The sequence below is a fragment of the Tachypleus tridentatus genome, chromosome 12 (genome assembly GCF_004210375.1).
Source record: "Tachypleus tridentatus isolate NWPU-2018 chromosome 12, ASM421037v1, whole genome shotgun sequence".
Lineage (NCBI taxonomy): Eukaryota > Metazoa > Arthropoda > Merostomata > Xiphosura > Limulidae > Tachypleus > Tachypleus tridentatus.
Window position 1 is genome coordinate 30,623,909 of NC_134836.1, and position 25,059 is coordinate 30,648,967.

Genomic DNA, 25,059 nt, shown 5'->3' on the forward strand with positions numbered 1-25,059 from the left:
GAGGACTATCTGCGCCAGCTGTCCCTAATTTGCAGTGTAAGACTAGAGGGAAGGCAGCTAGTCATCACCACCCACCGTCAACTCTTGGACAACTCTTTCACCAACAAATAGTGGGATTGGACATAACATTATAATGCCTCCAATGGCTGAAAGGGTGAGCATGTTTGTTGTAACATGGATTCGAACCTGCAACCCTCGGATTACGAGTTGAACACCTTAACCCACCTGGCCATGCCGGGCCAATAATAGTGTATGTACATATATATAATTTTTTACAACTGAAATGTGACTGTGTTTTACAAAATTACAAGTCCACTAAAGGACAGTCAAAACAGATTACTCTGTAAAGGTCATTTTTACATTCTTGGTTAAAGTAACATTTGTGCATATGTGCCACATTGTTGTAGCTTCTGTGATGTTACCTAGCAATGGCTTATAATGTCAATACAATAAAAACAATAATTATATAGAAATATATAATGTTATGACATTTAAGCTGTTTAAACTAAACATTTGTGGTCGAGCTATAATCTGTAGTCATTCTAGAACAAAAAAGCATAATTTATATTTATTTCCCAACTTTTTTTTATGGTTAAATTGGTTAAATCTGTCAAATATTTACAGAGATTTTGATTTGATTGTCAAAATAATAGATAAATTTAAAAGTTTTTTTTTAAATATTTGATAATTATATGGAGTTTATAAAGATTTCACATGTGAAATTTGAAATTTTTCAAAGTATAAAAGTACTTTTAATCCTAAAATGGAAATTACTATGCATGTTGGACAGTCTACATTCTGAAAAAAAATCTTATTAGAAAATATTTAGTTAAGAAATAATAATACTTAATTCAAAAACTTGATATTTTGTATTTAAAAGCCTTGTAATGCTTACCAATAATCTGCAAAGTTTTGTGAAAATATGCCAGCATTATCAAAAGTCACAGTTTAATTACTTTCATAGATACAAGATGAGTGGATTTGACCAATGAAAGGGTTAACCCAGAACTTCTCAATCTTTTGCACTCAAAGCCCACTTAGTTATTTGGCACAATAGTAAACATATGCAGTTGATAATTCTTCAGCTAAGGGCAGTAACTGTTGTCTTAGGCTACAGTGGACAGTGATCACAGACAGACCACCAGAAAAAGCCAGTCCATTAGTTGAGAATCACTGCTTTAATTAGTATATAACTAATCAAATTCTTTAAAACTGTATACATACGACTCGGTACTGGATCATTTTGTGAAGAATAACTACTTCTTCATTTTGTGAAGAATAATAACTATTATATTTTACTTCTTGGACATTTTGCATATATTATATTTTTATATACATATATTACAGGATCTTTAGATAATAAAATGTGCATATAACTTATTATAATAATCAAACATTATATAAAAATAGATTCACGACTATTATGGATACTTTTATCAAGCTCTTTGGAAGTAGAAATGTACGTTTATTATACATACTTTCATCCAGCTCTTTAGAAGTACAAATGTATATTTACTTTGGATACTTTCACCCAGTTGTTTAGATGTAAAAAATGCAGTTTATTATTGGCACTTTTTCCCAGCTGTTTAAAAGTAGAAATAAACAGTTACTATGTGTACTTTGATCATATGGTTCAGAAGTAGAAACATATGGTCACTTTTATGTAGTTGTTTAGAAACAAAATTGTACGTTTACTACGGGTACATTTACCCAGCTACTTATAAGTACAATTGCATGTTTACTATGGATACTTTCACCTAGTTGTTTAAAAGTAGAAATGTATTAGTACTATTGGTACTTCCACTCAGCTGTTTAATTGCAGCATAGTTACTGTGCATATCTTTTTGTGCATGAGAAGAGTGTTTGAACAAAAGAACAATATATTATATCCTCTTTCCCCTTCATTGCTAAATGTATTGCATTTTCTGTATATTTGTTTCTTACTATTTATTATTGGTAATGGTGTACATATGTTATAAATTTCATATGTTCTTTGTATATTACATCAGATTTCAAAAAGTAAACTAACCATTGCATACAAATAACCTATGCCTGTACTAAACGAATAAGTTTATACTTGATTGTTTAGTAACTATATACATCATCTTTAAGAAACTATCATATACTAACAGTTTTGTTCTTTACTAAAAGGTTCTTTAAAGTTTCATTAACCTCATAACTTAGTATTCAAGAATTACATCATAAAATTTTCTGTTTTAACTCGCATCATTATCAATTACTCACTCCTGGATAAACAGCTTTGCACAACTACTGGTCCAATTTTGATCCTTTATAAAAAAAACTTAATGTCTTATATTTATGTGGAAGCTAAAAATATTAAATAACATACCGGTGGATCATTGTCATAGAGTTCTTGTCCATTTTCTTCAGTTCCAAGTTCCAGACTCTGATGGCCACTTTCACCATTGCCAGAGTGTAACTTCCTAGATTCTAGTTGAGCAAGGAAGTGACTCTCCTGTTCCCGCTGCTTTTCCTCCCACCAAAGTGTTCCACCCACCTTCAGGCTTCCTGTGGCACTTTCTGATCCCTCTGTCTCAAAGCCTATTGAAATAAAAGTAAAATATTAAACCTTTAACACTTAACCAATTAATAACCCCCACCAAACTTTCAAGAGTCTTTAGTTTCACATCAGTTTCCTATGTAACAAGTTAAACATTATGTATTTCAACTATTACTTGGCATACATTCTATATTCATAAATATTACAAAATACAATTAACCAAGATTTCTCTCATGAATGATTAATTCATTTGGTTACTACTGAAATAACTTAAAATTCTTTGCTCATTAGAACCAAAGTCTAAATGTAACTTTTACATTGTATATTAAATTAACATTCACCACTTAAAAAAACTTGTTGATCCAAAGTTAATTCATTACACTTCTGACTATTTTATTAAGAAACAAGAAAAAACTCAAATCGTACTATATTTTACCTTTGATGATATCCAAGTTGATGTTCTTGGAATCTGAGAGACAGATGTATATATTATGTACGTATTAAAAACATCACTGCAAATATTCACCAAATTGCCAGCTATAGTGCAATCTTTCCAAAAGAAAACGTTATTATGAATCATATCGTTCACGTGATCAATGGTTTTTTAAATCAACTCAATGACAGTCATGAAAGGTTAAAATACCCAAAACATGGGGTCTGATTCTGTAAACTCATTTTAAAATTAGATAATACTCTTAAAGAAATAAACACTTATACATTTTCTTTTTTGAATAACAATAACTAAGTGCCTTACAGTGAACTACAGAGAATTAAACATATTTCATAATAATAATTTATATTTCACCCTAGAAGCTAATTGTGACACCACCAGCAACATTTTTAGCCCTTATTTTATTCATAATACCTTTCATACATAAAATTATTGCTTTTGAAGAATTATCAAAAAAGGAAATGAGCTAGCATGGTCACTCACATTTTCTTAAAATGGTTTGTTTGTTTTTGAAATTTTTGAGCAAAGCTACACAAAAGCTATCTTTACATAGCAATCCCTAATTTTAAACTGGTAAACTAGATGGAAAGCATCTAGTGAACATTAACTCTTCAGCTATTCTTTTTTTGACTGAATAGTAGGATCTGACCATCAATCTTACAACATACCCATGACCTCAAAGTACAAAACATGTTTATGCAGCAAAAGGATGCAAGTCATGAACACAGATTCACATTCCAAATAACCTAAACATAAAACCACATCTAGATCTTTTAATACTGATGAATGTACAATTTTTATTAATACTCTCACCATGTGTATGTCAAAGTGCAAGTCAAAACCTTTTAAAATTACATTATAAATTTTATTAAGTTACTTTATCATTATTGTATATAAATAGATTTGGCATCAAAATATAGTTTATAAATCAATTTTTAGTATTATAAAAGTTTTCCATTCATGGTTTTGTAATGATATATTTTAAAATATCTTCATTATCCCCTAGTAAAGAATTATGACATTTGTTCTTCTCTTTTCTCTAATTTATTTAATACCACCCAAAAAAGTATGGAGTTCAATGTAAGCTACTCAATATAATACTGACATTACTCAGGCATCACAAAAGTTTTACAACCTTCAATCTTGTTTGTCAACAGAGCCATAAACTAGAAAATCAGACCACCTTTTGCTACCACCCATTACATCCCATCTTTTACAAACACCAATAGTTATTTCCAATATTTAATATTATGTTGTTTATAATTAGTAGAAATACAAAGTGTTAATCTGTCAAATGATGCTTTATATTGTTCTCTGTACAGAGAATTGTCTATACTGCCTCCAGTTTGAAAGTTTATTCTCACAGAAACTACATCAGCAAGCTTAGCTGAATTTTTAAAGATTCTTGTCACATACTTGTAGGACACTGATCATTTTGTGCATGTTAATATTCTACACTCTCAAGTCATTACCTAGTTCAATAGAAATTATTCAGTATTGTAGTATCGTTCATATAAAAGAAGTAAGCTTAAGGTTCAGTAACAATCAATAACAAACAGACCCTGCTCGGTACTAAATTTCTGATTTTTCATGCATGTTACTTATTGATCATTATAAATGTAACTTAATTATGAAGATTAGAAACTTATTATGTTAGATTAGGTAAGATAATGAAAAGATATATATTCTTACATGTACATCCTGCATTACGTAATTTGATACAACAACATAAACTACACATTTATGGAGTGATTTACAACTTATTTGGCAGGATCATTAGTTAGACAGGGTTCAAAGGGCAATAAAACAATAACATTTTAATCAAAACAGGTATATACTGTTACAAACCTTAAGCTATTTAAGATAAACAATCGTGGATTCCTGTTACAGTTTACAGTTGTTCTAGAAATGAAAAAAAAATTGTAACTTTTTTTTATGATAAAGTTAGACAAATTGAGAAAGTAACAGACAAAATACACAGCTTTACTGAGACAAAATGTTTAATATTTATTTAGGATGTTTAAGAAAATACACAAACTAAATTAAACAATTTTCAGATGAAAAAAAGTATTTTTAATTATAACATGAAAATCACTTTGTATTTTAAACACTCAACACTAACTCCATGTATTCACAGAAAAATATTTTGAAAAATAATGAAAACTGATTTTTTTGTTTAAAAAGTGGTAAGAGTTAAAAACAAACACTACTGAGTATTATTACTATGGATAAGAATAACATTAATGAAATTTCTTCACTTTACTGGTGACAATACATGAGAAAGTAAATTATTGTTTAAAATACGGTGATAATTACTGTCTAATCCACATCACTATTAAGGTTGTTGGTGCATTACATATCTTTGCCATTGTGTTATTTAAAGAAACTCCATCCTTTCCAGCATCACAACAGTAGGGTTAGAAATGTTTAGATGTAATGTTACTTAGCAATATCCAGCTGTCTATAATTGTTTTTAAGAGGGTATGTGACATCAGCAAGTTTTGAAAATATATGCTTGACCTTCTCCCAAAAATCACCAGTAAAGTAAAAGCTTACCTGCAATGTTCAGGTTTAGATTTTGATTTAGGGGGTAGAAATATTTAATATCTTTTATATATGTAGTTAAAACTAGTCATAAACAATATAGCTGCAAATCTTTGGTCTTTATTCATCTTTGCGACTTATTTCTAACTCATGTAGGTCAAAACTAATTTTTTTATCTATTGATATCAAAAGCTGGAAGTAAACCAATTAAAGTTTTTGTTTCTACAAGTTTCAAAGGTAACAAAGCTATAAGTATATCACCTGAAAGTTAGGGTTAGTTCCTCAAACATATATCTTGATGCTTCCCTGTATAGACTTTCTAACCTTTCAGTTATTACACTTCTTGTGAGAGTAATAAATTAGTAATAAATTCTTGAAATTATTTATTTCATTGAAGTAATTACTTTGGTTGTTGCTTTTAATATACAAAAATTTATAAATTGGAAGTTGAAACTATGAAATCTTATTATGCACTTTGATCTGTTGTTAAATATAAGGCTAGAAGTGGCTCTTTTAGAAACAGTTTTCTAATTTATAGAAGGAATAAAGAGGTAATTTTTTATAAAAGTTAGTTAAGTACAATCAATTTAAAATACTTTTAATGCTATATAAGATGATGTATGGCAGACTTTTCTTTCTATAAAATAAACTAGCACATACCATCATTAATCCTGTGATTGTTTTATTGTTGATAAGTATGTATAACACTTCACTTGAAAGTAATGTTTCATGTTTGCAAAAGTTTAACTCTCATCATGGGCTTGGGCCATGGGGCTGACCTCATCATCACTTGTACTTGTCATAGTTCACATGCTACTAACTTCTAATATATGAAGTACATCTTCACAAAATTTGCCAGACTTTTAATAAATTTTACAAGGCTTTTGCATATGAAAAGTCAGATTTCTTAATGAAGTATTTTTCTAATATGTCTGTTATAATAACAATTGTTCATTTTAAAACTAGCATGAGTGCAAAAGTAATCTTCATTTTAAGATTAAAAATATTTTACTTTATCTCAGTAATCTCAAATTTCATTTATGTAACATCTTAAATACATATACAACTTTTTCTCAATAAAATTTTATATTTTATCTGTTATTACATTTATTACTTGATTCTTCAGCCTGTACAAAACTCAAACATAATAAAAAGAGAAATTATAAAATCAGAAATAAAATGAGCAGTTGTGTCCTTTTCTTCTTCATTATTAATCACAAGGTTTCAAAGTACATATCCTGAGAGTTTCAAATGCCAAAGATATCCCATATATTTTCTGTGTTTATTTTACTTTCAATATCTAAAATTAAAACTCACCATAAATAAAGCTTACATTACCAACCATCTTTGCATCCATTAACAATAATATGACACCCTCGAGAGCAAAAGCACATGTGCAAAACAAGAAAGTGTCATACATGTCCTTCCTTCAAGAAAACATTGGACTAAATGGCTTAAGTTTCCTGAAACGAACAGAAAAAATCTCCCAGGGTAATAAATTTGCAATTAGAATGTATAACAACATTTATTATATGGTTCAAAATTGTGCTGGTCCAATAAATATTGTAGGTTCTAAGCCTCACTGATCTATTTACATTTCAGATGCTTCAGTAGTACTGCTCATCTATTTGATGTCTGTGGAATTTTGCAGCATATGTGTATGAAGGTGTTATTTGAGCACTTACTTATAGCATTTACTACTCTCGTGTTTTAAAGTGTCAAGTTTCACAAGTTTAGGCAATTAGAAAAACACAAATGCAGTATACCTAACTATGTATTGGTCTAAAAACAGAAAGGTATAATGAAAATTACAGTTATATTTCAGCTACTGCATGTTATATACATATATAAATATAGATATACATACTTCTATTTATTCATAAATATTTAATTTTTACTTTATTTCTTAAAACAAAGAAAGTAAATGCAGAATACACTGAAAAACATTGATTGAGTATGTATCTATGTTATGAGATATTGTGTCCACACATCAAACATGTTAAGTCTCTCTTGTGAACCTCGTTTAGTCTTGCAGGTGTAGAGGTAATTATTGCAGGCTTCAAATATTAACTTTTGAAAAACAAAAAAATTATCAAATTACTGTATTAGTATCCCCAAAATCCCTGTAATTTAGTAAGGTCTCTAAATAAAGTAAGTGTGTGTTGAAAAAAATCTCATTCCTGTTCAGAGCAACGACTCATTGATCACACTTCTGTTGTTTTGGTAAAATTTTTACTTTGACTTCAAACCACTTATAAACAACTGTCAGAATTATGTACAGGAGAAAATCCTCTTTCTATTGGTTATAAACTTAAACTACTAAGTATTAGGCAGCACAACTTAAGAACTTTCAAATGACTGATTTGAAGGGTGGAACCACTGTAGTAGATTTGTTAAATATAATGATATCTCAGTAAATCATAGAAGTTCAAATTTTATATTTAACTTGTCTATATCTAGAATTCAAGTTTCTAATTCATTAGATACTTATACATGTTGTATGGTGGGCATAATAAAATAGAAACTGAGCAATAATACAAATGTGTTATGTGACAAACAAAACCAATACTTAACATTTTTTTCCTTTACATTTCCTTTCAAACTGAAAAATTAAAACATATATAACAATTTTAGAGTTGTGTATATATAAATTATAAACTATGTTTTGATGCCAATTTCATTGACATAAGCAGTAAAAATGTTATTTAATAAAATTCTACAAATAATGCTCCAAAATGTTGTGACATGTGCACTTTAACCTACCGTGGCAAAACAGTTAAGGCTTTAATTCTCACCTCTACCGCTGGTAACCATCTTCCTGTTGACCTCCTCTCCTTCATCTTCTGAACCTATGACATAACACAAAGCTGTTTTAGAACATTTTAAACTGGGTTTTACAGTAAAGGAAATATAATTATATGAAATTAAATAAATCTGTACTTTTCAATTACAAAAATATAAATTAATTTAGCTATTTTAAAATTGGTGTGGCATGCATGCACATATTTTTTTTACACAATTAATTTCAATTGAGTAAGAACTCCTAACATGCATCATAATGAGAGGATACACCAATCACTTCAACAACCATTACAAAGCCTCAATAATGTTAAACACTAAAACGTAATTCACGTAAGTAACTTTAACTATATTTTTTTAATACTTCATATCTGCTGGCCTGTAGTGAGACTGAAGTTCTGTTTTTTTCCAATTGCAAAATTCTAAAGCAGAAGGAATTACTAAAATCTCATGATCTTCCCCTTCAGTATTTACCTGGAAGCCATCCATAAAACATCTATCAACTTCCACAAATAAGAAAAGTTGATAGTACATTGTTGAAGAGCACAGTTTTTAATTCCAACTTGTGATAAAAATATGACAAACCAAAAATACTTGAATCAGCATTAACTCTATCTACCTAGGCATTAATTATTTACTGCATGTCAAGGTTTGTTTATGTTATGTGAATCAGTATATCATAAATCTAAGCTAACAATCCATATTTTAAGGATATATAAATTTTAAGCTCCTAATTTTATAAGTAGATACTTTAAAAAATCCTAAATTTCCATGAGTGTGGAAACATAACGTTTTATTCAGCCATACTATCGTCTCTAGTTAATTTTCCAACAGTCCAACAAGTACAAACTTTAAAGTAAATTACACACTATAAAATTATCATTGTTTAAACAAGCCATAATGTTTATAGCTTTCATTTTTCTTTTGGTTACAGGGCTATCAAAAAGTAAACCAGACCTCTGTTGCACAGCCACCTGTCACATCCCCTTTTCAAAATTTATTAACAGTTCTCTCTTATGTTTAATTCTACATTATGTATAACCAACAGAAATACAAAGTTTTCAGTTGTCAAACAGCATATTATATTATGTTGTGTTCTGAACAGAGAATCATCAGTTGTTCTTTTGGTACAAGTTTCATTTCTGTGGGAAAGATAACAGCTAGCTTGGATGAATTTGTTATGCAAAAAAAAAAAAAGTGATTGTTCAGGGAAATTGTCTACTTTTTGCATGTTATTATTACTCTATGTTCTTTGATGCATTATTTAAATTAAATAAAAACTGGTTAGTGCAGTAGCACCATTAGTATGAAAAAGTAAGGTTAAGTATCACTGATTGTTGAAAGCAAAGAAAGAAAAACCCACTACGTACTATATTTCTTGTTTTTAATGTATATAGATTATTATTATAAGAGGATTTATAACTTAGAAACTTTTTGGGTTAGATAATATGAAATTAAGTAAAATAAAGTAAACTAATACAAATTTTTCACAAGCTAAGCTCAAGTAACTTGTGCATTATGTAATTTTACAGTGTAATACAAGATACACATTCACCAAGTGGTTTACAACTTATGAGTCTTAATATTAATAAGACACAAGTCAAAGCTCAATAAAATAACAATATTTAAGTAGATGTATACTGTTACAAATTTAAAGCTATTTAGGATAAACAAATGTATTTTCATGTTACAATTCAGTTATTCTATAAAGAGAAAAAGGATTATCTATATTTAATTCAAATTTTTCTTTAGCAATTATGAAGTTGGAATAAAACTTCGGTAGATAAAAATAACAGATAAAATATAAAGTTTTTATTATGAAAAAAAGTATGAAACTTATTTCATTACAACTCTTAAAGCTATCTCAAGGCTTGGAAACTTCATAAAGTTCCACAAAACATACTAGAAGTTATAGTAGGATAAGCCTAAAGGTCAATTTGGGTTCAATTTTAAAATTTAACTGAACAAGCCTATAGTGAAAGAGTTGAAACTGTACTAACAAAGAATACAAACACATGTGCATGTGCACACACATATATATATATAAAACTATTAAATAGAAGTCTTATTTATGACACAATTGGAATAAAAAAGCAAGCAAAATTTGAATGTGAAAAGCAGAAACTTTTCTTCCAAGCAAAAGGTAGAATGGTAAAGACTTGAGCTATCATTTAAAACGACAGAATCTCTCCATATTACAATAACCTATGTTTACAGTAAAGGCTATTAAAACTTTTATTCACTTGAAAATAATATGTTAATTCTGTGTAACTAGATTTTAACTTTTTCAATATGGGCTCAGTCAATTTGACCAACCTCATCACCTCCTTGCATTCATTTGCAGATTTAATACTTCTAACTTTCAATATAGTGTGCATGCATGTGTTGTTTTTTTTCACAAAAGTTGGTAGTCTTTCAGTTGACATTATAAGACTGTCCCATGAAAAAAAATTATATTTTTAGTGAAATATTTTTGACAGACTAAAATAAAGATCTGTCCATTAATATATTGAGTATTTGTTTTACACAGCCAAAGAATGCACAAAGTAATTTTCATGTTAAAATTAATTTTTTATCATCCAAAAAATCTCAAATTTGCTTTGTGTAATTTTTAAAACCTCTAAAGCATTTCAAATTTTTGTTTTCAGTAAAACTCTACCATAATTCTATACAAGGCTGGTCACTTTGACTAACCTGTTAATCACCAAAAAAAAAAAAAAAATCTTACTTAGTCTTTTTACTTTCTAGAACGACTTCAAATTGTAACATGAAACTACATTCATTTATCCTCCATAGCTCTAAGCTCGTAACAGTATATATCTTTACAGTTACACTTTACTGTTTTATTGTCCATTGAACTGTGTCTAACTACTACTCATGTCATTATAAGTTAGTTGTAAATCACATGACTATGCTGGTGAATTATATTTCCCATGTGTTGCTCATGCACTTGTTTTGTCAAATATTTTTTATAATGTTATTAACATTATTTATTTTACCTATTCGACTCATAACTAACCTAAAAAGATTCTCGTTTTTACATTTCAGTTACTTTTATAATAATATATAAAGAATGAACATGTAAAAACACAGAATAAAATACTCACACAATCTCTTTTTTATTGCCATTGAGTGTCAGTGACAGTTAACCCTACTTTTTTGATAAAGGCAAATAGTGCAATAAATAATTTTTATTTAGTTAAATAATGTCCCAAAGAACATAGACTGATAATACAGAAAAAGTTAACAATTTCCTCTATTATAGTTATCCAGGCTATACAAGTATGTGACAAGTGCTGTTACAAATTTATCCAAGCTAGTTGTTAAGTTTCTCATTGGATTGTTGCTTGTACATTTTGTTCAGTAAAATGTTTGATAGATGAAAACCTTGACTTTCTATTAGTTATATACTTAAGCTAATAGAAAACTGTTAACATATCCTAAAAGAGACAGTGCAACAGGTGAGTGGGGCAGGAAAGGTCTGATTTCCTATTGATAGCTCTGTAACCAAACAAAATTGAGTAATAAACATTACGGTTTGATTGAGCAATGATGATTTTATATTAAGTAATTTACATTTATTTTCTTACTCTTCCAATAGGCAGTGAAAAAAATAGAGAAGACAAAAGATGCCTAGAGAAAATATGTCTCATTTCTCACATGGGGAAATTCAGGATTTTTTAAAATATTAGCTAATAAAATAAAAAACATAAAACTTATATACCATTAAAACATGGATTGTTAGCTAAAATTTTTGCTATACTAATTGGTTTAACATAAAAGAAGTACTTTAATAAAATATTAAATGTAAAACATTAAAACTCTTATGTGTAATAAAGGGTTAGACAGGGTGAAAGAGATGAGATCTGTCTATATATATTTTCAAACAAATAAGACATGCCATGTAACATTTGTTACATACATCACTATAGGTGAAACTAACAATACCTTTAACAAATGGTTGTTAAAGACTTAACTGCTGATTCTTTAAAAACACAATATATAATAAATAACTTAGTTGTAAAGAATGCCCTACCAGAATTTAGTTCCTTTACCAGAGAAGACATGGCATTTGTCACTGAGTCAGCTGCCACCAAGAGATCATTTGGAAGACATCGAGAACTTCCTGTTTGACCAAATGCTAACCGTACATCTCCTCCAACACCAGTAAGGCTGTCTGTAGTAGGGGCTCCACTACCTGGGGTAGTAGGGGCACTGCGAGATGAAGATAATGGGTAAACAGTCGATTGTGGAGGGGATTTCGAAGTGCCAGAATGGGGAGAGCTGTTTGGAGTGGATCGTGGAGAAGACTGATGGTTCTAAAAAAAAATACCAGCAAATGATGGCAATAAACAATATTATGCTAAATTGCTCCATAAAAAAATGTAAGTATAATGTACAGAGAGCTTTAAGTTCTGAAAGTTCCACAAAATACACAACTTGAAAAATCAAAAAACACTGGACACAACTTGAAAAAATCACAAAAAACACATTAAAGTAACAAGATAAAACCCAGAATTGCTATTCAATCATTTAAAATGAAGTTCAAAGTTCAACAACACATTTTATAGGAGTAACCATAACCTTTATTCTACCTAAAACTGTCCTAAAAGAATTATGGCAAGGAATGCATGATCCAACTATATAGATACCACAGCCAAACAAAAATGCATGCAGAGGCTAAATCAAGTCAACATAATAAATAATTTTAGTAACAGTTAGTTTCTATTAAAGTGTCTTCAGATAACTTGTAACAAGTGGCTAACAACAGATTGTAAAGGAAATGCCAATGAATACTTATATGCAAAACTGATTTGTGCAAACAAATGCAACACACAAGAGTTTGCACTGTTTAGATGTCTGAAAAAATCTGAAAATAAAATACTATTCAAATTAAATATATTTAAATCTGCTAACACCATTTCCTGAAGTGAGCAGGTGTTCTAACTAAACAAATTCCAACATATCATTTGTATGAAACCCCACTAACACTAGCATTTCTCAATAGAATGCAAAAAGAAGCATGAGCATATTTTCACTTTTACTGCTCAATTTATTCCATCATTTATAGACCTTAAACAAAGATGAAGAGTTTCTAACAAATATGTGGAAGTTTTACTGAGTCACAAAAAAATTCAAGTCTCAGACTTAAAATATTTGTTAACCAATGTTGTGTAAGCATAAGGGATGATGAAACAACTAAGGGTTTGAAACCTTTTACATCATATGTTTACAAGCATACACTATTAATGGAGTTTATTGTACATTATCTTGATAAAAAAAATATATGTATATATTGATCTGTGCCTGAGCTTCTGCTAGCCATTATCCACATCACCATTGGCTAAAAGAAACAGCCTGTGGCTAAAATATCTAGTCCTGGTTTTGCCACACTGACAAAAGATAATTTTCTGGTCTTGAACAGCTTTCATGGTTTTTATTGCCATCCACGCCATTAATGATGACAAATGACCAGAGGCACCCCCCAGCGAGTTGAAGAAACAAGAAACGTCTTTAAAAACTACCACTGACAATAATTTATATTTTCTTTATATGTATTTTTATGATTTCAGGGATATGACAACTAACAAATTAAATTAAAAAAAATTACTCAGCTGTACTAATGATTTCTTTTATTTTCATTTGTTATGCTACATGTTTGATTCTGCCCGTGGTACACAAACAGTAATCAGACAAAACCTGACTTTCGTCAAACCAACATATGGTCTGTATCAAAGCGGAAATCCCAAGTTTCGTTTGACGTGTTTGAATTGAGATCATGACAACTCCTAGATCAGATAAAAATACATCTAAACAGTTAGATATAAAGTTTTTTTCAAAAGAAGGTCGAAGCAACAACATCAACTGATGGTGGGAAATTCACTTCCAAAAGAAAAGACAGCTCTGAAGAAACTGAAGCTTACAACAGTGATCAGACTGTCGGTGTGAAAAAAATATACACCCACGATTTTCACAGAGTTGTTAAAGAAACTTGATTTTCACAGTTTCCTTGGCTGGAACATGTTTCCCAACAAAATACATTTCATTGCAAATTATGCAGGGACAACAAGATACATATTTATGCTACTAAGCCTAAAAAAGAAGATTTGGTGAAGCATGCACGGTCAGAAGATCATCGCAGTGCAGTAACATCACAAGTTTTGAAGAAGTACATGTCAACTGCTGCTGTGAATGTGTATGTGGGGTGTAAAGGTGGCACTCAGACACAGATTGTGTGCCAAATTGTGTCAGGTTCTGGAAGAGAGCAAAGCATTGCATGGAGAGAAAAGCAACAAAATCAAGCAAAGGTTCTTCACATGATGGCTCTCTTTTAATGATTCTGTCCAAGCACTAGACAACTGTATTGAATCTGTGATAAGCTGCCTGCAGGCTGTAGCAATGGAACGTGATACTCAAGCCTTGCTACATGGTCTAGTCCAGCAAACATCATTTTACAGCTTTGTCATGATGACAAATTGTTTGGCTGACGTTGTTGGCATTCTTGGACTTTTGTCAAGATCTCTACAGAGAGCTGATTTATCTTATGATCAGGCTAAAGCAATTATTGATGGGTCACTTCTGTCAATTCAGTCGCTGGTACACATCCCTGGTCCTTACACACAGACTGCACTGAAGGAACTCCCACAAGCTCCTGATGCCAGTGGTTACACTTCTTACGGAGGCCATGACAAAGATATTGATAAACAACGTGAAAAGTACAGATCAGCTGCTGAGTCATTTGTTGAAGAGGTGGTCACAAGACTACAAGTAGCATTCCCAGACACTAACATCATGCCATTTTTTTCAATATTTAGCCCATGTCACAGCAGAGCAGTACCTGATGAGGATGAAGCACTCACTGAATGGCTGCTACTAAGGAACACAATGAAATATGATGCTCACAAAAACAGAAACATGAAGAGCTTCTACAAGAAATACATCCACCAGACCCGTCAAACTTTTCCAAATCTCTCTCAGCTTGCAGCAATTGGATTAATAATTCCAGCTACATCTGTTGACTGTGAGCAGGAAATTAGCAGGTACAACAGCATCAAAACAGATGCCAGGAGCAGTCTGTCTGTGGCCAAGACAGAAATGTTACTTAACTTATCAATGGAGTCCAAACCTTTAGATCATTTTAACTTCGACTCTGCATTCAGATACTGGATCACTCACAAAGACAGACGTGATCTGTCTTTGTGAGACAGATTCCCTGTTGAAGAAATGTGCTTCGGAACCTCAGGTGTCAACTTCTACCACATCTTCTGTTGAGAATGATTTGGCTGAAGAGCTGCCATTGGATTTATCTACTTACTAGTCATGCTACTGTATTCCAGTTTTAAGTCATTTTTTTTTGTTTCTGTGTTATTTTGAGAAATGTATCTCTTTATTTTCCTCTTTACCATGTTTATTTTGTTTGTTTTGTTTTTTTTTGGTGGGGAAGATTGCTGGGGAATAAAAAAATAGTACAAAACTTAATGTCTTGTAGATTTTCAGATAATTACAACTATTTTCTACTGGATGGAATTGATGCATATTAAAAGTCACGTACCACACAGTTTTTGGCAGCCTAAAATTTTGGCTAAGAGTTATTTTTCTAGTGGAAGCCCAGTGTGCTGATTACTGAGTAACTAACAGAAAAGTAACTAACCTTTAATAACTTCATGAGCCCCTCTAACTGCACCATCAAGTCACGACGACTCTCCTGCAGGCTAGATAAATGAGTCTCCAGCTCTGCCTTACGCTGCCTCAGTGCTCGTAGTTCGGCCAATAAAGTGGGGTTTTGATCTGATTTAAGAGCTGCATCTTCTTGCTCCTGTTGCTTTCTTAACCTCATGATTTCTCGCATTATTTCTCTGTTAAAAAGTACCACTCATACAATTCTGCTATTCAAAAAAAATTCTTTAAATGTCAAACAATACAACAAAAGAAGCTCTCGTAACCATCCACTACATACTAATCACATAAAATTTTTGTAAATAACTCTCTACCTGTTTTTAACTTCTAACTGTGCAATCAGTTCCCGTTGTTTCAAGGTATCCGCATTAAGAGTCAGGTCTGAAGGACTTCTTGTCTGCTGAAAAAAAAAAAAGACAGCCAACATAAGTTTACCAAGAAAGGGGAATAATACTGTTCAAGTTAAATACAGGTGACATAAAGGATTAGGTTTATACATGCTTATTAACTACTGAGTAGAATTATTTTTAATAAAACAATTAACTAACCAAAAATGTCTAAGGTTTTACCAATTCTATAATTAATGCCAAGAAAGTTGTTACCTGAACAGATTGTGCAGTTAGATAATTGTTAAGGTTTTAAAAATTCAGAAAACAACTGGATAATGAAGTACATTATCTAAAAAATGTATTGGTGAAAAAGATTGATCATCCATTAGTGCAGTTAGAAAATACTTAAGAACTGATAGGTTCACAGAAAAAAGAAAAATTCATTCAGAAGATTTGGTTTAATGTCAATGCAGTTTTTTTTACTGCATGTAACTGGCTTATGAAATACAGTAAAAAGACTGTGGAAAAAATAGTAAAAAATAGAAATTTCCAATTTTAAGCAAATTTATTTCATACACAAAAAATAAAAAATGAATAAAATTTTAAAAAAATAGAATTAAATTGAATACAGTCAAGAAAATAGTAGTTTATAGCATAGAATGTATGAACTGTAATCTTCTCCATACAGGACAGATTGAAGAATTTAAGTACCAGAATAGCAGAACATGGAGATGCTCCATCACGTCTACAAACACTTTATGAATTTAGAACATCATAGTAAAAATAAGATTGTTAAATTTAATTGTCGAGAATCTGATGTTAATAAACATAAAAGAAGCTATTTTAATAAAAGAATACACACCAATATTAAATAAAATTCAAGGAGTAGGCTTATAGGTATAATCAGCTCAAGATTATATTTTTTTGACATTACTAATCAGTGTATTTCACTGTCATGTTTAGTTATGATAAGTAACTGATGATTTCCTATTAAAAAATTGCAAGTTAGCTGTTTCGAGTTTTTAAATTTTATGTTGTGTGGTATACCTCCAGCATCTATATTTAGATAAAGATAATGTTCTCTTTTGTATACATTTTGATTAGTTGGATTAAATTCTTCAGATTACCAAGGCTAGCTGATTCAAGCTAACCACAAAAGAGGGTTGTTTGTTTTTACACAAGGTCCTCCAAAAGAAAATGTTGAATCTTTCATAATTAGAAAAAAAAACCACTGTTAAATCTCATTAACTAGAGTAATATTGCCTTCTTCTCTTTGTATTTATCACTAGTACAAGTAAAAATATTAATTTAGTTAACATACAAGTAAAGGATGGAGTTTTCAGATTGGTAAGGTCTTAGCTATAAAATCATTTAGTCACTAATAAATGCTTCATACTTTACTGCCAAATAGGTTTTAAATATTAGATAATAAATTTTATGTATAGCACTTACAGAAACCTGGGTACCAGCTAGACGAGCAGTGTATCTGGCTATAAGTCGATGTTCATCATCAACTCGAGAAGATTCCAGGCTTAGTGTTTGTTGTAATGGGCTGATAAAAAATAAAAACAGAAATAAAGTTATTTATTTATGTATGACAATGCACAGGCTAGAAAATTGTAATTAAAACAGAACTTCCCAAATCAGAGGTTGAATTATGTTGTTGTTTTTTTTATTTTCTGGAGAGTGGAGATACAGTACATACAAAATATTTATTCCCAAATATCTGTTAAGTACCAACAAAAGGATCACAAACTAACCTAAATTAAAAGTTACTTATTTTCTATGTATTACTTAGGTGAAGATTTTCAGTCATAATACATAATATCTTTGGGAGTCTTGAACCATTGTACCATTGGTTTAAAAGGCCAAATTTAATTCACAAGGAATACTTATCACTTTAAATATTAGTTGAAGTATAATATCTATACATATATTGAGCTACTCAGTTCCATGACTATAATTTATAAATTGTTATTGCTCTGTTAAAAAATAACTAATAATAACACTAAATACTGAATTACTCTTCAAATGAATAATCCTTTACACAGTTTCAATTTCTATTTACTTTTCTTATTTAGAGTTACATAATTGAATACATTAATCTTGTGACGTGTCAAACATAACACTCATGTGAATGGATAAAACCATAACAATGGATAGAATAGTAACATACACACACTCTTAACTACTTGTTTGTATACTGAAACATTTTTGATATGCATTATCTTGGTTGTAGATTCACATCAGATAATGGCAGTGGACCAGTAATATTTAATAGAAGTTTTATATATATCACTATGATATGTGGACAATATGTTAAAATAACAAGTGCTGAATATGTTAATAAATATTTCTGTATTATAATAATAATAATTGCTTCAAACACTTAATACATGTTTTTATTTACATATTACCAGCCATTGTGTTTGTTGTACCTCTAACTTCAATATACGTTTCAAATCTACCCTATTTTAAGTATTGGTTAATACAACACACCACAAACATTAATTTCAGTTTCTTTGAGCGTGGACACAGACACAGAACCAAATTCTTCATTACATAAATCACTACACGAAAGCGGAAGTTGCACAGAAATTATAATTTATTGGTTGTGATATCTAGATAAAAATTCTTCCAGGTTCAAAAATACAGAGAATTACTGTGCAAAAACACCAAATAATCACCAGTAATGTTAACTTTAGTAATAAAACAATTAGTTAATTTTTAAAAACAAAGTAAAAAAAAAGAAATATTATACTTTCAGTCTAAATTCTAAAAAATAAACAAACTCAGTGGCATTACTTTGCAAAAAGTTGCAAAAATATTACTGACCTTTTACTAACTGATCGACTATCCAAGGAGGAGAGATCAAAAGAATTATTCCTGTCAAATAAACCATTGTGGCTTGGTACTGGTGAAGGTGGCCTACAGAGGATAACATCCAGGGTCAGTTACACATCAGACTTGTTTAAAAATTCTCACACTATAACCTTATATGTGAAACAAAGAGGATGACTTCAGAACATGCAGTTTACTGTGTATGTACACAATGTGCAAAAATATGAGGGCATATATTTCCCTTTCTGGACCAGTGGTGGCATCACTGATATTTCTTGGCATTTTATTTTTCATCCCATAGTGAAAATACTGAACCATATTACATGAATTTGGATAAAACTCCATTCTGTTTTTAGTTTCAGGTTTTAGAAAGATCGTGTATTTTTTCTTTTTCTACATTGCGAGATTTCAAAATGTTTTGACATTGTTTTGAAAACAAAATACTTTCATCTTATAATTTTAATGTACTTAACAATTGATCAAGAAGTTTCATTTTATAGATATAACCAACTCACTCTAATTTATATTTATAAACATAATTCTTCTGACACTTTCTTTTACTAAGTGCAGTAGTTACCACTTTTAATTATGAATCATAAAAAACATGCTAAAAACTAACAAAGATTTATTGTTGATCTATGGCATAACATTTCATAATGAAGTAATTTAAAACATGTAGCATTTTCTTTGCTAACAACAATCATGGCCAAAATGTACTTACATCTAATTAATATAATTTCTTTTTGATAAATAAGTTCTTTTGCTTGTTTTTGTTTATTGAGTTTCACTCAAAGCTATATGAGGGCTATATGTGCTAGCCAACCCTAATTTATCAGTGTAAGACAAGAGGGAAGGCAGCTAGTCATCACCATCTATCATCAACTCTTAGACTACTCTTTTACCAATGAATAGCGAGATTGACCGTGGCATTATAATATCCCCACAGCTGAAAGAGCAAGCATGTTTAGTGCAACAGGGAATCAAATCTGCAACTCTCAGATTAGGAGTTGAGCGTCTTAACCACCTGGCCATAGCAGGACGTTCTTTCACTTAACAGCATTGTTTGAATACAACAAACTTAATAATAACATTTAATAAATTAAGATTCAAGTCAAATCTGAGTCATCGAAATACTGGCCATATTCTCTAAACCTTGCAAAACTTAACTGATGTCTTTTTACAGAAACACATTTCCATCAACATTAAATACATATCAATAAACACAAAACCATTTTCAAGAAATAAACAAAATTCACTTATTCATGATTTGTTCTTGAGTTTTCTATACTTCCCATTACTTTCAACTGTTCTTTCCTCAAAGTCGTGCCACTTTTCCAAAAAACCATGAATCACTTCACACCCCAATTTATTCACTTTTCCTCCACATAGATAACTTCTCTGCTTTAACTAACAGTATTTAAACTTTGCTTGTGGCTATTTTCACATCTGAGTTCTTGTTCAGTTTTATCAAAAACTTTGACTTGCATTCCATAACATTCAATGATGTAATAGATAAATTATTTTGGGGTACTAAATTAAAAGAAACATTATACAAATACAGGTTTATTATTCTGCAAGAAGAGCTACAACTAAGGATTTCTCAATTCTAGTAGGTAAGGGTTTGAAATGCATTAAAAGAACAATTAAGTAAGTACTACTCTATTACCCAAGAAATAACAAGTGTCAATCTACTTATTATTGTTGGTAACCCCATTAAGTGTAAACACAAAGTAAAGGCTTTGAGATTAAACAGAAACTCTTGGTTTTAGTAATCTTTAAACAAGTCTTCCTACCAATAACATTAAAATGAATTTTTCATTTATAAAAACAAAAAATATTTATAATTATAACAACAAAAATATTTAGTTAATTGTTTGTGTGTTATTAAAATGGATTTCTAAAAAAAACAGTATAAACAACTACTGTTTAACAATACAAGAATTATTACAAGCTACGTGTTTTCAATCTTACAATGTTAATGTACAGTTTTGTCAACATGTATTTCAACAGTTTCAAGGTAATACATGTGGGAAATAACTTCAGCCCACAAAATAGATAAACATTTGCTTTAACTTGAATGTTTATTCATTACAAGAAAGACTAAAGTAAAGATTTCTATATCAGTCACAATTTCAGATATACCCTTGACATTTTTAAACTAATTATCAAAGTCTTGTTAACAATGTGAAACATATTTATCTAAATACTAGCAAAGCATAACACTTCAATATCATTAATTAATGAAACAAATACTTTATAACACAAACATTTTAAAAAAGCCACATTGCAATACTTATTATCCACAGTTATTTGTTCAACATTATAAGAGTCTTTAGACACATCTAATCTAATAAATTCAACCTTAAAAAACATTCTACAGTTACAGAATGTGAGAAAGATTTAGATAGTTACAAAACATTTTTTTTATGTTTTTAACCAAGAATATTCAAGAATGCTCTCAAAAAGATACTGTAGAATTAATTAAAAATTAGAATATTTCAAGCACTAAATTTTCTATGCTTTTATACCATGTGTTAATGGTTGAGTTTATGCTCATAAACAGTTAATTCCATACTTACACAATGTGTGAGAGATTGATTGTAGGCTCTGGCTCATCGGGGAATCTTGGAATTCCGTGTTCCTGTCTTTCTGGCACACATCTGAAGGACTTTCTTAATGAATGACTCAGTTGTTTTGTGGGGGATTTCTGTTAAAACATTACAATTGTACTAATTGTTACTAATTTATAAAGCTAAGTACACATTGTGTAAAATAATAAAATTCCTTACCATAAAAAGAGAGCCAATATGATTTTATTTACAGATGAAATTAGAGAATATGATGTTATCTTACACAATAAACAACTATACCAAATAAGCTCATTTAGCAAAAATTAGGAATTTTTCCATACACACACAAATCAATAATCTAAGTCTCTGTTGATAAAAAAACTAAAGAAATAATAAGCACTAACAAAAACCAAAAAGTTCCTTTGTATACATAAATTGGATGATAGTAACTTTTCTCTTTCTCTCTAAGAACTTACAACAAATAACAATTATGTATGTATGTATGCATTAATGTACATGAAAATACTACACTATAAGCTGGACTTCACACTGACCAATGTATGTATTTAAATCACATAACCTACAACATGCTCAACAAGAGACAAGCATACTTTTTACTAATCTAATGACACTATGAAAATTAGTTGAAAAGTTTTGTAATAAATTTATATTTGATAAAGTCTGACACAATTATTTTATTTTATTTTACTCTGTTATATGTATACAATAAACACCCTCACATGATTACTTTATCCTATACTATTAAATGTTTAATAAACACCCTGGCACAATTATTTTAACCAATTCTATTACACAAAAATATAATAAATAACCTAACAGCATTTTATCCTATTCTATTACATTTGTATAATAAACACCATGACAATTATTTTATCTCGTTCCATTACATGTCTATAATAAACAGTGGCATTACTATTTTATCCAGTTTTATTAGATATGTATTATAAATACCATGAGATAACTATTTTATCTAATTCTGTTACGTATGTGTAATTAACAACCTGATATAATTATTTCATCCAAATTCTATTACATGTGAATAATAAACATTCTTGCATAATTATTTCATACATTTTAAAAGGACTCACATAATTAATTTTGTCTAATATCCTTCTACACTGGCTGAATTGACCACATATAAACACACAGTGATTTATTAAAAACTCAATTTATTACATAATAGTCTTCTCTTGTGACATTCCAAAAGATTGCTTTTGCCCTTTGAATGTAGTTTTGCTATGATTAGTTCAAAAAAGGCTAAGAATAACTCTCTCTCTAACTTTATCCAATACTGGCTAGTCTATATATCAACAATAGTAATCAATGTAAATGTTATTTACTAAGAACCACTGTAGCCAGCAATTGCCAAGACAAAAGAACACAGAATACTAGAGTGACCAAATTTCACTATTTTCACCTGGGTCTTGTAAAAGACACTACAAAAATTGTAGCTACCAACTACTGCTGCTGACTAACCACAGAAACAGGTGATTGGACAGGTTTGTAAAGTGGTAAGACTAGACTATTTTCACCTGCACCCTATAAAGAATGTTACAAAACAATGCCAAGTGGTACCTCACAATGACTCCAGAATATGCTTACCTCAGATAACAAAGAAAAAAGCGAGGATTAACCAGTACTTTTAGAGAAACATTTTAGTCAAATAACATGTAATGGGGTCTGATCAGTTGCATTTCCCTTCTTCTGAACTGATGGTCGAGTAAAAACAGGAAGAAAATAATACGATACAATTGTTCTGCTAATGTTATTCCAACATTACAAGCTGCTATAGGTGGTGTAACACATGAAAAACATCCTTTTGATAGGAATTATATTTACACTCTAATGAAGAAAAGATATTCTAAGACAATATCATGGCAATTTATCAAAGTTTTATTAATTTGGCTTGATGAGGGTATTATTTAATTTTGTAAATTTCCTAAGCCAACAAAACCACACCTTAATGTAAAGTTTGAAAACATCTTGAATGGTTAATGAATAACACTTTAATACAAGTATAACAAAGTACAAAATGCACAGCATATCAACAAAGTTTTGTCATCATCGTGTACTTTTTACATTTATTATTATGTTAAGCTTGTAATGAATTTTTCTTCATTGCTCATTCAAACTTTATTATCTCAAAGTGTAACTCTGATTATTAAATTACATCTTAATCTGATTGAGAATCTTTTGAATGAAGGTTAAAATGATCATTTTCTATTGACCTTTGTAAACCAACAGCATTCAAACTTCCTGAAAAGTGATCTACAATTCAACAAGATTTCTTAAACCTCTCATGAAAACTAAGTAACATTGCATCCAGATTATAACTGTGTAAAAGATGGTCCAACCCAGTATCATATGAGGATTCTAATAAAAAGCTAGTTAGTGTACAGTCCTTATATAGCAGTCTAATACAGTAAGTACATAATATGCATTTATCTGTATATACCCAATTAAGATATATTTTTCTCAGTTCTCCATTCAAAACAAAAAGAACTTCAATGACTTACATAGGTTGTGTACTCTTTCATTTCATGTTGATTGGTGTGACTTCCAGAAACTCGCCCTCTCCAGAAGCAATCCTGACACAGCTGGTAACTGTAACATCGTTGACACTTATACCGAAACCCGAGAAATGATTCTCTGTTACAGCCATCACATTGAACAGGATGGTGAACTGTGGAAATGTAACTAAAATGTTTTTATGTCTGATATTAACTTATAATATAATATTGTAAGTTAATATCAGCATTTATCTCAACTGAATTATTACCAACATTACTTACAAATAGTAATGGAAGTTTGAAAAAGTTATTTAATACCAGTGCTTTTTAAAAATAATGTTACCAGCATTACCCATCTTTAACAACGACAGTTTCAAAATGTTACCAATATTAATAGTTTGTGTTTAATAGTGTTAATGTCATCTTAACACTTTGACTACAGGCCACATGGAATCCATACTGCTCATAACCAACAAAGTAATCATAACAGCAGTCATGCTATAACATCATGTAACATTCACATATCTTCACAAAATGGTGTATATTATCAGTAAACATTACAAGACATCCATACATAAAACATTAGATTTTTAGTTGAAAATCTGCTCACGCATTTTACTTTTCACAAAGGTGACTGTCCAACATGCAAAGTAACTTTGATTTTAAGACTTAAAATACTTTTATGCAGCACAACATTTATAAATGTTTTTAGAAAGCTTTATTTCTTATCTCTCTGTAGAGATCTAGTCAATCTGCTTGATCTCGTAACCACCATAAAAATTAAAAAATAGATCTA

General features: G+C 30.1%; 1 protein-coding gene across 8 annotated transcripts in view; it reads right to left on the minus strand.

The window, feature by feature from the left end:
* Positions 1-25,059, minus strand: part of LOC143235463 (dystrobrevin beta-like) — a 73,029-nt gene that overhangs the window by 9,502 nt on the left and 38,468 nt on the right. For 7 of the 8 annotated variants that reach the window (XM_076473663.1, XM_076473662.1, XM_076473661.1 and 4 more), the window contains 10 exons: positions 24,270-24,436; positions 21,742-21,869; positions 19,157-19,249; positions 17,774-17,873; positions 16,307-16,392; positions 15,967-16,171; positions 12,352-12,634; positions 8,312-8,365; positions 2,958-2,990; positions 2,351-2,562 (listed from right to left, as the gene is read on the minus strand). In XM_076473663.1, the coding sequence (XP_076329778.1) occupies positions 2,351-2,562; positions 2,958-2,990; positions 8,312-8,365; positions 12,352-12,634; positions 15,967-16,171; positions 16,307-16,392; positions 17,774-17,873; positions 19,157-19,249; positions 21,742-21,869; positions 24,270-24,436 (1,361 nt within the window). The remainder of the gene's footprint in view (positions 1-2,350; positions 2,563-2,957; positions 2,991-8,311; positions 8,366-12,351; positions 12,635-15,966; positions 16,172-16,306; positions 16,393-17,773; positions 17,874-19,156; positions 19,250-21,741; positions 21,870-24,269; positions 24,437-25,059) is intronic. The other variant, XM_076473658.1, reaches the window with a different exon arrangement.